Source organism: Melanaphis sacchari, unplaced genomic scaffold, assembly GCF_002803265.2.
Source record: "Melanaphis sacchari strain LSU unplaced genomic scaffold, SCAv2.0 Contig60_pilon_pilon, whole genome shotgun sequence".
NCBI lineage: Eukaryota > Metazoa > Arthropoda > Insecta > Hemiptera > Aphididae > Melanaphis > Melanaphis sacchari.
Genome location: NW_020271429.1, coordinates 801,024 through 813,896, shown reverse-complemented (window position 1 = coordinate 813,896; position 12,873 = coordinate 801,024). Strand labels below are relative to the sequence as shown.

Genomic DNA, 12,873 nt, shown 5'->3' with positions numbered 1-12,873 from the left:
TATTACTGATAAACTTAACGATACGCGCTTTTTCGATAGTATGACTGCACGACTGCACGAGGTGAATATTACAAACTAAAAGTGTATTACAAAACTATATTATTTTCTTTGACCTTACTACTTTTTAGTTTCTATTTGTATTATGATATAACAACTGTTAGTTATTCAAACTTTTTAAACATTTTGATATATTGAGTTTTAAAATTTTTCACCATGAAAATCGAAGAAGTAAAAAGTACTGTAAAAACCCAACGTATATCAAGCCACAGCCATGTAAAAGGATTGGGGCTTGATGATTGCGGCGAAGCTATTCAAATGGCTTCTGGATTAGTAGGACAAGAAGATGCTAGACAGGTATAAATATTGTGGTTTGTTTTAAGTCAATAATGCGTTTGTTGTTGAATGTAGACCTGGCTTAGAGATTTTAATTTTTTTTTTAATCTTGTGTATGTCAACCATTTAGTTATGATCATTAATAATATTGATTACTTAATATTCCTATTATTAAATTAATGCAACTACATTTTGAATTTAAGCTTTAGATTAGTATCAACTGACTAATAATATTTCAATCTTTAGGCTGCAGGTATTGTTGTGGATATGATAAGGACAAGGAAAATGTCTGGCCGTGCTGTTTTAGTTGCTGGACCTCCAGGTACAGGCAAGACTGCTATTGCTCTTGCAATTGCTCATGAACTTGGAAATAAAGTAAGTGTTGATTATCTTTATTAAATAAATAAATACATTATATGTATTGAAGATATAAATTTTATCAACTAAAATATTGTGACTTCTTATTTTAAAAATATTAATTATTCAATTATTAGGTTCCATTTTGTCCAATGGTGGGATCTGAAGTATATAGTTCTGAGATTAAAAAGACAGAAGTATTGATGGAAAACTTCCGTCGTGCTATTGGTCTTCGTATTAAAGAAACAAAAGAAGTATATGAAGGAGAAGTAACTGAAATGACACCAGTTGAAACTGATTCTACTGCAGGAGGTAAAATTAAACATCTTATTCAAATTCATCATTTACAGCCAGGCTTAAATGGGAAAAATGATAAATTATTATTAACTTTTGAGTTAATTAAATCTTACCATTAAATAGTGTGAATAAATGCATGGTATAAATAAACAGATAATATCTTTAAATTAAATTAGATAATTTTGAGATTTCATTCCGTATAATTATAATAACTTATACGTGTTTTAATGGTAACCATGGTTAAAAAAACAATAATTTTAATAATAATATTGGATATGTGTAAAAGTTCCTATTTTTCTTCATTTATTTTACTTTTTTATTATCAATAGTGGTACTAAAACCTTCAACAGACTCAGGTATAACAGTAAAAAAATTCAGCCAAATCGATTCAGTAATTTTCTCGGTTAGTGCGGTCGTAAAAACCTCTTACAATTGTATATAGTTATATATATAAATACCTGTAGTTAAAAGTAAATTATTAAATTATTATTAATATAACAATATGATTATACCGCAAAAATTCAATAATTTGACATTTACTTGTGGTTCTTTATTATAACATATAATAATATTATAATAAATACAGTAAATATTATTATAAATCTTTATTGTTAATCAAAAACTGAAATCTATGACCATTTTGCTACCCTTAAATGCCCTCAGTTAGTCATATAGTGTTACAAAACACAAATTAAACATGCCTCATGTTACTAACAAAAAAAATTTTAAAATACTTTATTAAGAATTTAGTTTAAAAACAAAAATTTGATTGCATCTAGGGAGGAGGCTAAAATATTCCTAAGATGGACCAATCCATAAAATAATTAAGAGAATTATAAAAGACCTTCAATTTTTGGTTATGATAATATTAAACTTATGCAATTTATAATTTATTTATTATTTGTTAAAATTGTTTAATTTATCTATTTATCATCTCTGTTAAAGTGTTTAAGTTAAATACAACTTTAATTTATTATTTTCAATTTTTATGTACATGGTTACATTTACAAATGAACTTAATTATTATAACTAGTGTAGAACAATGCTTTTTCATATATCGTCAGCTTCTTGGTTTATTAGTTGTTTTATATTATTTCATTTATATTTGTAATTTTATATACTTAACTGTTGTCGCAAATTTAAATCTTTAAATTATCTAAGATAGTTTTTGTGCATACAATATTAAAAGTGTGACTTGAATAATTTTACCAACAGGTTATTCTAAGACCGTATCACATGTTATTGTTGGATTAAAGACAGCCAAAGGTACAAAACAATTAAAACTAGATCCTACAATTTATGAATCCTTACAAAAAGAAAAGGTCGAAACTGGTGATGTTATTTATATTGAAGCTAATAGTGGAGCAGTTAAACGTCAAGGAAGAAGTGATAGTTACGCTACAGAATATGATTTAGAGGTATTTTATAAAATAATATTAAGAAGTTAAAAAGTTAAGTTTAAAGTAGTATGATTTGTTTAATATAAAACTCAATTTTTTAGTCAACTTAAAGACCTAAAAATGTTTAAAATTTCTAATTATAAAATCTAAGTTTTTTAAATGTATTGTAGTATAAATTTCTTTTTAATGACAATACTTAGTTATTTACACTTAAAAAAAAAAAAAAAACTAATTATGAAATAACTTCTCTTCTTAACTGTTATCAATATATAAATGTCCATGATTTATAAACGATAGTTTTTACTTCATGTTTTTATTTAGGCAGAAGAATATGTACCTTTACCAAAAGGTGAAGTTCATAAAAAAAAGGAAGTTATTCAAGATGTGACATTACATGACTTAGATGTTGCTAATGCTCAACCAAAAGGTGGCCAAGATATACTTTCAATGATGGGTCAATTAATGAAGTCTAAAAAGACAGAAATTACTGGTAAAGTTATATTAAAAGTATAAATTATATACATATGTATAACCTTTTTTTTTATTTTAGATAAACTAAGAAAGGAAATTAATAAAGTGGTCAATAAATATATTGATCAGGGTATTGCTGAATTGGTCCCAGGAGTTTTATTTATAGATGAAGTTCACATGCTTGATTTGGAAACATTCACATACTTGCATAAAGCACTAGAAAGTACTATTGCTCCTATTGTTATTTTTGCTACCAATAGAGGTCACTGTACTGTCAGGTTTGATATTTACTTACTCATTAATCATTACCATTTATTTTTATCATCTATACTTTTTACAGGGGAACAGATGATATTGTTGCTCCTCATGGAATTCCTATGGATTTACTTGATAGATTATTAATAATTAGAACTCTTCCATATAATCGGGAAGAAATGGAAAGTATACTTAAACTTAGAGCTCAAACTGAAGGCCACTCGATTGAACCTGATGCATTACATTATCTTGCCGAAGTTGGAACTTCTACTACTCTACGGTAATTTTATTTCTGTGTTTGTATGCACAATCTAGACTTGTCTCACATTAGAATTGACCCTTATCCTCCATTTGCATTTTATCGAGATATATTTGTACATGTATTCATATAATAAGCTTTATAACGTTAGTTATTGGTCATTTGAGTATATTTGTTTTTAATGTTTAAAAAAAATGGGGTTTTTATGTTAGGAAAGTTACTGCTAGATACCATTTATCTTAATGGTTATGGTTAGGTTAGGATTTAAGATTTATCGTGTGTTACTAAATTACCCAGGTGGTTACAAACAAAAAATTAAAATGTCAATATATGACTTGCACACATATACATATGAAATAGTACTTGTAGTAGACAATTACAAAATACTAATAGTTTAATATACAGTCAAATCTCGATAATTCGAAGTTGATTTGACTTGAAAAATTTTGAGTTATCAAGAGTTCAAATTGCTGAGTAATTTAAAATATAGAAAGAACAAAAAAAAATTTGTTTTTTTTTATTATTGTACTTACATAATTATTAAATATTACAAAAAAATTAGATGGTATTACAGTTATTTATTGTTTTTAAAATGTAAATTAAATTATTATTATTATAAGTTAAGAAATGAAATGCTTATGATAATAATTCTATAGTTATCAAAAACAATAAGCTTAATTTCTACATGATTGTATAATAAATCATAAACTAAAAGATTATAAAAATAACATTTGATAAATATACTTTGAATTTCCAAACGTTGAACAGATAAAACTTCGAATTATCACGTTTTAGTGGCCAATTTTCTCAAAATTAAATTTTGAATTACTGTGTATACTGTATACTTAAATGATTGATTTTTATTCAAATTACCTCGAGATTTCCAAGAGAACGAACATTTACTTCAAATTATCGAGAATTGACTGTATATATTGATGCATTTAATAACAAATTGGATGACATCAATTTGTGTTATTCCACATTCAGAACATGCAAATTAATGTTAATGGATTCCATTTGATGTTCACAATGAATGTATCAAGGTTTATAGTACAAACAAACAGCCTTAAATTTTAGGACTGTAATATACAGATCATAGAATTTAAGAGTATTAAGACCATATAGTTACAGATAAAATTATATTTTTGTACTGTCTATATCTTATGCTCTATGTGTTCCTATGAAAAAAAAAACATGAGAAAGTATAAGATTTTTCTCATTTCATCATGTATAATATTTTTTCTACTTATAAAGAACATTTTTTTAGTTGATAAATAATTCAAAATGTAGTCTACTATTAAAATCAGGTACCATATTTATTTTATTCTAGAGCTCTCCTAAATTACAGAGAATTGGTGTAAAATAGGTAGTAAAATCATAAGGTATGTCCCCTCTTATATAGTTTCTGACTTACAATTCAATTTGAAATCTCCCTCTGAGACTGAGGTGTTACATGTGTCCTGAGTAACGTCTTATTGAATTATAACGTTTAACTGACCAGATTTTATATTTAATGAAATAATCATATGTAAAGTATAAATATGATTTTACCTTGTATGAACCAAAAAAATTGTCTTCTCAACTATGGTTATATAACAATAGGGTATTAAGGAGTAAGGTCTCTCAAAAATCTTTGATGTATATAAAGCATATTTCAATTAGTATAAAAATGTATTATTCATTTTAATGTTCTAAAAACTTAAAAATGTCTTTAAGTAATTAAAAAACATGAAATGTTTTTGTTTTTATATGTGTGATATTTATTTATTAATATAAATTAAATTGGTTTTTAAATTTTATCAGGTATGCTATTCAATTATTGACTCCATCATCCCAAAATGCCAAGATGAATGGTCATGGTTCAATATTAAAAAAAGATATAGAAGAAACTACATCATTATTCATGCATGCTAAAGAATCATGTAAAATACTAAAAAAATGTGCTGATAAATTTATGAAATAATTTGTAACTTAAATTTATATACTAATATTTACTTAAAATTTTTTATTAAAATATACCAATTTTCTGTTTTTTATAAGTAATAATCAAATATATATATACATAAATTGCACATATTATATGGTTATACTTTCTATAATAATGTTTTAAAATTTTATTTAAGAAAAATGATATGGACTTGAAACATTTTATGCCCACTATTTCTATATTTCCTATTCCACAGTACGCAGTAATCTACAACCAAACTGGAATGAATCTGTTATGTTTAATAACAAAACTCAATTGTATTCTATTATTTTATTGTTATTCAACATTCACATCAGTAATGTACTAATGTACACGTTGCAACATCAATACTATGTGTCGTAATAATCACTACCTATCTTTTATATTGTGGTCCGTGTATTGAGCATGTCATCTATTTCTACTATTTAAAATGGACAATCTTAAATTGTGGCCAATCAGTGTTCCGTGATTATCAAATATAAGTCATTTGTTTATTAAGCTTCATAAAACTGATCTAATATATAAAACAACATTAGATATTAATTGCTGCCATCTGTATCAATGTTATAAATTAAAAGTTATGTAGTTATGTTATTTAAATAGTTGATAAATTCAAACGCTTACCATTATTGACAGAATGGAATTTTCAGTATTCATAATTCCCGCCACAACTAGAAACAACTTAATTATTTAGAAGTTCTTTGGTAAACAATAATTACGTGTCGTGTGATATCTGATAAGATATGAATATTTAAAAATGTAATATTTTAAAATAAAAACAATCTCTTCACTTTTCACTTGTGTCTTGTAAGTACTAAAGTAGATTAAACATTAGTACTAACTGCTGTAGTACTAATATTGTAGTAACTTGGTAGGCTGAACTAATAACATAATTCCAAACAGTAAACTTATTATGAGAAGATTTCTCTAATATACTGGTCACTAACTATAGTAGATTACCTTCTTATTTGTACTAGAAGAATAATTTCAACTGTTGTTAAGTATTAAAATATTTATTTTTTTGAAATTTCATTTCAATTACTTAAATTTAATTTTTATTTGAGTTACTTAAAACGTTTGAAATGGTAGATCAAGTTACTTTTCCAGACACTGTTACAGTACTAAAGTCATCAAATGGTTCTGTAGTTTATCTTGTTGGTACTGCTCATTTTAGCGAAGAAAGCCAAGAAGATGTTGCTCAAGTATGTTATGATATAAAATACAAAATACGTAATATTTACTTATATTTTTGTGTTTTTTCTTATGAATAATAGGTAATAAATGCGGTCAAACCAGATGTTGTTGTAATAGAATTGTGCTATAACAGGAATAGCATATTAACAATTGATGAATCGACTATTGCCAATGTTAAAGGAATTTCATTAGGTATTTATATTATCGATTGATTTTTTAATGGAATTTTGCATAACTAAAGTCAAGTAAACAATATCCTGTGATGAACTATTGATCGCCTTATTTTGTAATATAAGATATACATTTTACCTACTTAAGAAGAACTTTGGCCTCTTTAAGTAAAATACATATAAATATAAAAAGGTAGAGTAGACAAGTTGGCACTGCTTTGCTGTTCATCAAGTGTAGGGTTGATCACTTTTATTGTGTGTTACATTTGAATTCAATGATATATCAATATACACAACAAACAAATACTAGTGAAGACTATGTATATAATGAAACAGCCTATATCATTGAATATATTTATAATTAATATTAATTATAAATTTATTTTATTTGATTGTATTTTAATATTTTATTAATATTTAGTAAATAAAATTAATTCTGCCCTGATTAGATCATAGAGTAGGTATTTTTAATCAAACCACTTAAATAATTTAAGTATTGCACATGAGTAATACCATGGCAAAAATAAAAATAATTTAAAATAAAACAATATATAGTTCACATAAAATGCAAAAATTAATAAACATATTTAAAAATTTTACAAATAATCTTATTAATAATAATTTGAATATTTTTTAAGACTAGAGAGACCTTATTTTGTGACCTCAGGCATTTAATTTGTTGAGTATAGAGATTCTTTTATATTTCTTAGACATTTAATTTTAATAATATTTTAGCATAAATATTTAAGCAATAAATTAAAATAATTAAGAGCCTTTTATTTAATGTAAAATACATAACAATATATGATTAATTTAATTTTTCTTTTCTTGATTGGTGCAAAATCATTAATCATTTCATTAATATTAAATATAATTGAAAAATTCAATGTTTAGAATCATCACTTATCTGTTTATTTATACTTTATTTAAAAAGAGAATTTACTACAGTTTTTATCCAGCAGTGTGTGATCCTCTTGTAACAGCTAAGTTAATAGCAAAGTCTAATAGCAGAAACATTTAAATTAAAATACATTTTAATACTATGAAATCTGGTAAAAATACATGTAGGATTCTATTTCATTATTAAAAATTTCAGTGAAATATTTTGTACTTGCACATACAAATAGTAATGATTATTAATTTTTAATATCTATATTAATGCCTACTAAAATTTGTTATTTGATTATCATTTTAATTGGGAAGGGGTCCATATTTGTCGTCTAGTTTACTTAATTGAACATAATCAATGTTTAGTTAATGATTATATTGTTTAAGTCACAAGTTATAAATATCTGTTTCTAATAACTGAGACCCGAGACTTGATGATCTAAAAATGTATATTTTACTGAAAAAATTAATTAATATTGTTTTTATTTAAATTATAAATTTATTTAATTAAACTATATATTATATACTCCAATTAAGTTATTTTTATAGGTAAAAAAAATGTTAGTACATATTTAGTAGCCATGTTCCCCATCTAGTTAGTACTAGTTGTGGTATGGTAATGGTATAGTAGGCACAATTTATTTGAAAATATTTACTCTTGAAGGAGTCTTTAAAAATATTTTTTCCCCAATTGAAATGAGTTGATCAACTTTTGGGAAATATGTTCTTATTTCCTCCATTACTCTATGTAGTGCATGTGCTACACATGTTACATGTAACATTTTAAAATAAAATACTTTTAATACATTTGCCTGCTTTCACCATGTGTAATGCATGTCACATAAAAAAAAAAAAAAAACAATACGTTGTTGTGTTTTATTTCATTTAGCCAAATAATATGAAGTGCTCTATCAAAAAGTTAAGAAATAATGAAATCTGAAATAGTGCTATAATTGAATTTTTCCAGAACATCTGTGTAAATAATACATTTTTAACGATAAAGATAATGAACATCGATAATTGACAAGCTAATCGAAACTGAATATGTTATAATAAAGTATCAACGAAAAAAAATGCAAATCTATGTAAAAAAAAAAAAGTACTAAAATGAATAAAGTGCAGAAAAAATACTATTAAATGACTGTAAAGTGTAAAGCATAAAATTTCATAAAAATGCAAAATAAAAATTATACCATTAGATTCTATAATCCATAAATCAAATTTCTATGGATATTAGCATCACATTAGAATTAAAGAAAAAAATGCAAATGCATCAAGTTCCAGGCCCTATTAATAACAATTAAATATATAATACCTATAACAGTTATCATTCCCTATGTTTATATTAGTACATCACACATATCCACCTCTTGAGATCAAAACATGATTATAACACTTAATTGCAACTTGAAATAACATAACTAATTTAAATTTATAATTTGATTTTTATAGAGGATTTGAAAGGATCAATAAAAAAATTAGGCTTCACTCAAGGTATATTTTATCAACTGATGATAAATATATCAGCAAATATATCTCGTGATCTTGGCATGATACCCGGTGGTGAATTTCGTAGAGCTGTTGTTGAAGTATTAATTAATCACAATTTTTCTTAATATGATTTACATGTATGTAACTAAATATATTTTTTATTAAAATTTAGGCCAAAAAATATGACAGCCACATTTATCTAGGTGATAGACCAGTTGATATAACTATAAAAAGAGTAATTTCAATGTTGAGCTGGCCAAAAAGCATTAAACTATTGGGACACTTGTTATTTACTGCAGATTTTAAAATTACGTAAGTATTTATTCTTACTTATTAATAAATATAATTTTTGTATATTAAAATATTTTAATATAATTAGAAAAGAAGATGTAGAAAAATTCAAAAACAAAGACTTACTAGAAACATTAATGCATGAAATGGCTGCTGACTATCCAGAGTTGGAGAGAGTAATAGTTGACGAAAGAGATAAATTTTTAACTTATAGTTTACAAAATTGTGCTGGATTTGTAATTGATAAAACTGGAAATAGGCAAAATATATGTAATTCAAGTTAGTAATATACTAAATTTAAAATGATTATATGTTTATTTGTAAATCTTTGAATAATAACAATAACAATTATAATTTAAATAGAACCTCAAGTTGTTGTTGGCGTAGTCGGATTAGGTCATGTTGCCGGTATTAAAAAATATTGGGAAAAAATAACTGATGAACAAATTTCAGAACTAATTATGTAAGTTATTAGTTGGTTTTATTAAGTATCTTTGATTAATTTCTGTACATACAGCATGGACAAAATGTCACTTGTTTGTTATCGCTCCACCACCATCTAAAATTTTAATAATCTAAATCAATATCTGCATTTCTAAGATATTCTTACACATAGGTTATTCTAATATATTATCTATTTAAGGATAATTACTAAAGTATTTTATTCTGTTTATTATATTAATATATTATGTTCACTATATTGTGTGTAATTTTAATTTAAAATTTATATCTTTTTATAAGAAGTATTAACTTACTTAAAAATATTATTAAAAATAAAATTTAATGAGTAATTTCCTTCAATGTTAAAAACTGGTATTCAATATTTACAGCAAAAATTATTATTTGAACAAATAAAATGTTATTAATTTATAAATTATATTTAAGGATCTTTAGAAAAGCGTCTCATTTTTTTTAACATTACTATGAAATATTAGTTGTTGTTAACTATACTATTATTAATTGTTAATAATTTACTATAATTATTATTAATCATTATTTAAATGTTTTATTATGCTTTATAAGAAATATAATAGTTCGATAGATGACTATCTGATGGTGGAATGTTAAATTTTATACCGTTTAGTAGTGGGGCAATTACAAATAAGTATCAACAAATTATACTTACTATTATTAAAGTTTAAAATTAAATAAAAGCATATAGTCTTATATTGCATACAATTAATTTAAGAAAAATATTTTAATCTAAATTGTTGATATATTTTTGTTTAGAGTTCCACCTCAATCAAGAAGTAGCAAAATTATCAAAGTTGTCATAAAGGTTTCTGCTTATGGTTTACTTTTGTGGGGTGTTTCAAAGATCCCAGGTGTGAAATCATTATCAAGGATGGCTTATGATGCAGTTACTTCTACATATGTTCAAGGGAAATTTATAAAATTACATTAAACTATCAACAATCATTATTCCATTATATATATTTTATGGTATGTATAGATATCAATTTTGAATATTTTTTATCTTATCTTCTATGTTAACTAAATTTGAATGCTCCTAGTTGTGTGTAATGTTGAAATTAGTGGCGCTGAATGATATAAATTTAAGTGAAGCAAAATAAAAATATTTGTACACTTACTCTCACTGAGAATATTGTCTACCTCTAATAATTAATAACTTAAGTTATTTATTTAATTATTTAGTATAAGTAATATTTAATGTAAAAACAAAAACACACATACAAATTAAACCACCTACTCTCTTTATTATATGAATCGATCGCTTCAATTCATGTATAGATTCAGCGCCACTAGTTGAAATGAAGTGAATATTAAGTCGCTATTCAGTATCAATTTAGATGTAACTACTCAACTAAACCATTATGAATACTTCAGAATAAATCTGATCATTAGATTAAAACTAATAGTGTGAAAAACATTTTCAAAGTAAAAACAAACATTAATACTTAAACTCTTTTACAAATTTAAGAATCATAAATAGAATGCATTTTTTTTTTTTTTGTGAATTTTTATTTTGAAATTAAAACTATACTGTCTTAATCTTAAATAAACTTAAAGGTAGTGCTGCAGCAGCAGGTTTCTATGCTTAGCAGTAGCAATGAGTGTGGCTAACATAAGCCACTTTATTATTCTAACAACTATTTAGCTTGTATTTTGCTAAGATTAACATAGTAAAGTAATATTTTGGTCATGACTGATTGACAGAAATTATTAAAACTGACAGTGAAAATTGATTTATCTAAAGATTTGGTCTGACTAAAATGTACAAAAATTAGTAGTTACAACCTAACCTGACTTAGGATATGAAATAAAATTGTACTATACTGTTGAACATTGTGCAATTTAAGTGTTTTCTTTTTTGTAATTTGAAGTATACAAACTAATTATTTTCTTTCTATTTATTTTTTATTTATGGCATATTCTTTTTTTTTTTTCAGTTATAAATAATAGCAAATACAAATAAATATACTTAATAATGTATAGTAATAATCAAAGTGAAGATTATTACGATCATATTGATAATTCACTTATATATTCTTCAACAAACATTCCAGGACCTGGCTGTAATATGAATGATTTAAATAGCTGTCCCAATCAAATGTGTAACTGTACTAATAATTTGTGTCAAACACCTAGCTGTGAATGCTTAGGTATAGCTGGCTATAATAATTATGATAATTTTGGTAAGCTAATCTCAATTAATAGGTCTATTTATGAATGTAATGATTTATGCAAGTGTACTTCATGTCAAAATCGAATTGTTCAACTTGGACCAAGAATTGGTTTACGCATTTCTCACTGTAACAAAGGCTATGGATTATTTACCGATATTGTTATTGAAAAAGGACAATTTGTTTGTGAATATGCCGGTGAAATAATTGATTTAACGGAAGCACAGAGACGTTCAAATTCAGATAATGAAAATTATATATTTGTGATAAATGAACATTTTTTTGGTCATGTAACCACAACCGTAATTGATTCCACAGTTATTGGAAATATTGGTCGATATATTAATCATAGCTGTGAACCTAATTGTATGATTGTGCCAGTGCGGGTTGATTCGTTAATTCCAAGGCTAGCAATTTTTGCAATAAAAGATATTCAATGTAATGAAGAAATAACATATCATTATGGAGGTGAAGGATCTCTCCCTCAAAATACTTTGTCCGATGTTAAATGCTTATGTGAATCATTTAGTTGTAATAGATTTTTACCTCGTAAAACAGGGTTATTTTAATAATATATGTATTTAGTTAGTGTACATATTATATATCCTTTAATAATAATTAAATGTAAGAGTAAATAATTTTAATTGTTGTTTAAACATTTTTGGTAAAAAAATAAAATAAAATTTATGTCAGATATTTTAAGTTTTAAGCAAGTCAACTATTCATTAGATAATTTTTTAGGAAGTAAGATGGATTATCTTATTTTATTGAATTTTAGTGTTGATTTTATTATGTAAATAATATATTATTTTATAATTAAAAATAAATGTTTTCCTTTTTAATCCAAGTATACCTA

At 24.7% G+C, this 12,873-nt stretch overlaps 3 protein-coding genes across 3 annotated transcripts; all 3 read left to right on the top strand.

Moving 5' to 3' along the window:
* Positions 1–26: 26 nt before the first annotated feature.
* Positions 27–5,362, top strand: LOC112600068 (ruvB-like helicase 1). Its single transcript, XM_025347216.1, has 8 exons — positions 27–354; positions 580–708; positions 828–1,002; positions 2,203–2,405; positions 2,709–2,877; positions 2,938–3,136; positions 3,199–3,393; positions 5,176–5,362. The coding sequence occupies exons 1-8, from the start codon at positions 214–216 to the stop codon at positions 5,333–5,335; spliced, it is 1,371 nt and encodes a 456-aa protein (XP_025203001.1). The 5' UTR covers positions 27–213; the 3' UTR covers positions 5,336–5,362.
* Positions 5,363–6,097: 735 nt separating this feature from the next.
* On the top strand, positions 6,098–11,287 carry LOC112600114 (traB domain-containing protein). Its single transcript, XM_025347279.1, has 7 exons — positions 6,098–6,540; positions 6,613–6,724; positions 9,043–9,179; positions 9,254–9,393; positions 9,461–9,651; positions 9,736–9,835; positions 10,603–11,287. The coding sequence occupies exons 1-7, from the start codon at positions 6,421–6,423 to the stop codon at positions 10,775–10,777; spliced, it is 975 nt and encodes a 324-aa protein (XP_025203064.1). The 5' UTR covers positions 6,098–6,420; the 3' UTR covers positions 10,778–11,287.
* LOC112600115 (histone-lysine N-methyltransferase SETMAR-like) lies at positions 10,730–12,644 on the top strand. The gene is made up of 2 exons (XM_025347280.1): positions 10,730–10,815; positions 11,784–12,644. The coding sequence occupies exon 2, from the start codon at positions 11,822–11,824 to the stop codon at positions 12,584–12,586; it is 765 nt and encodes a 254-aa protein (XP_025203065.1). The 5' UTR covers positions 10,730–10,815; positions 11,784–11,821; the 3' UTR covers positions 12,587–12,644.
* The last annotated feature ends 229 nt before the right edge of the window (positions 12,645–12,873 follow it).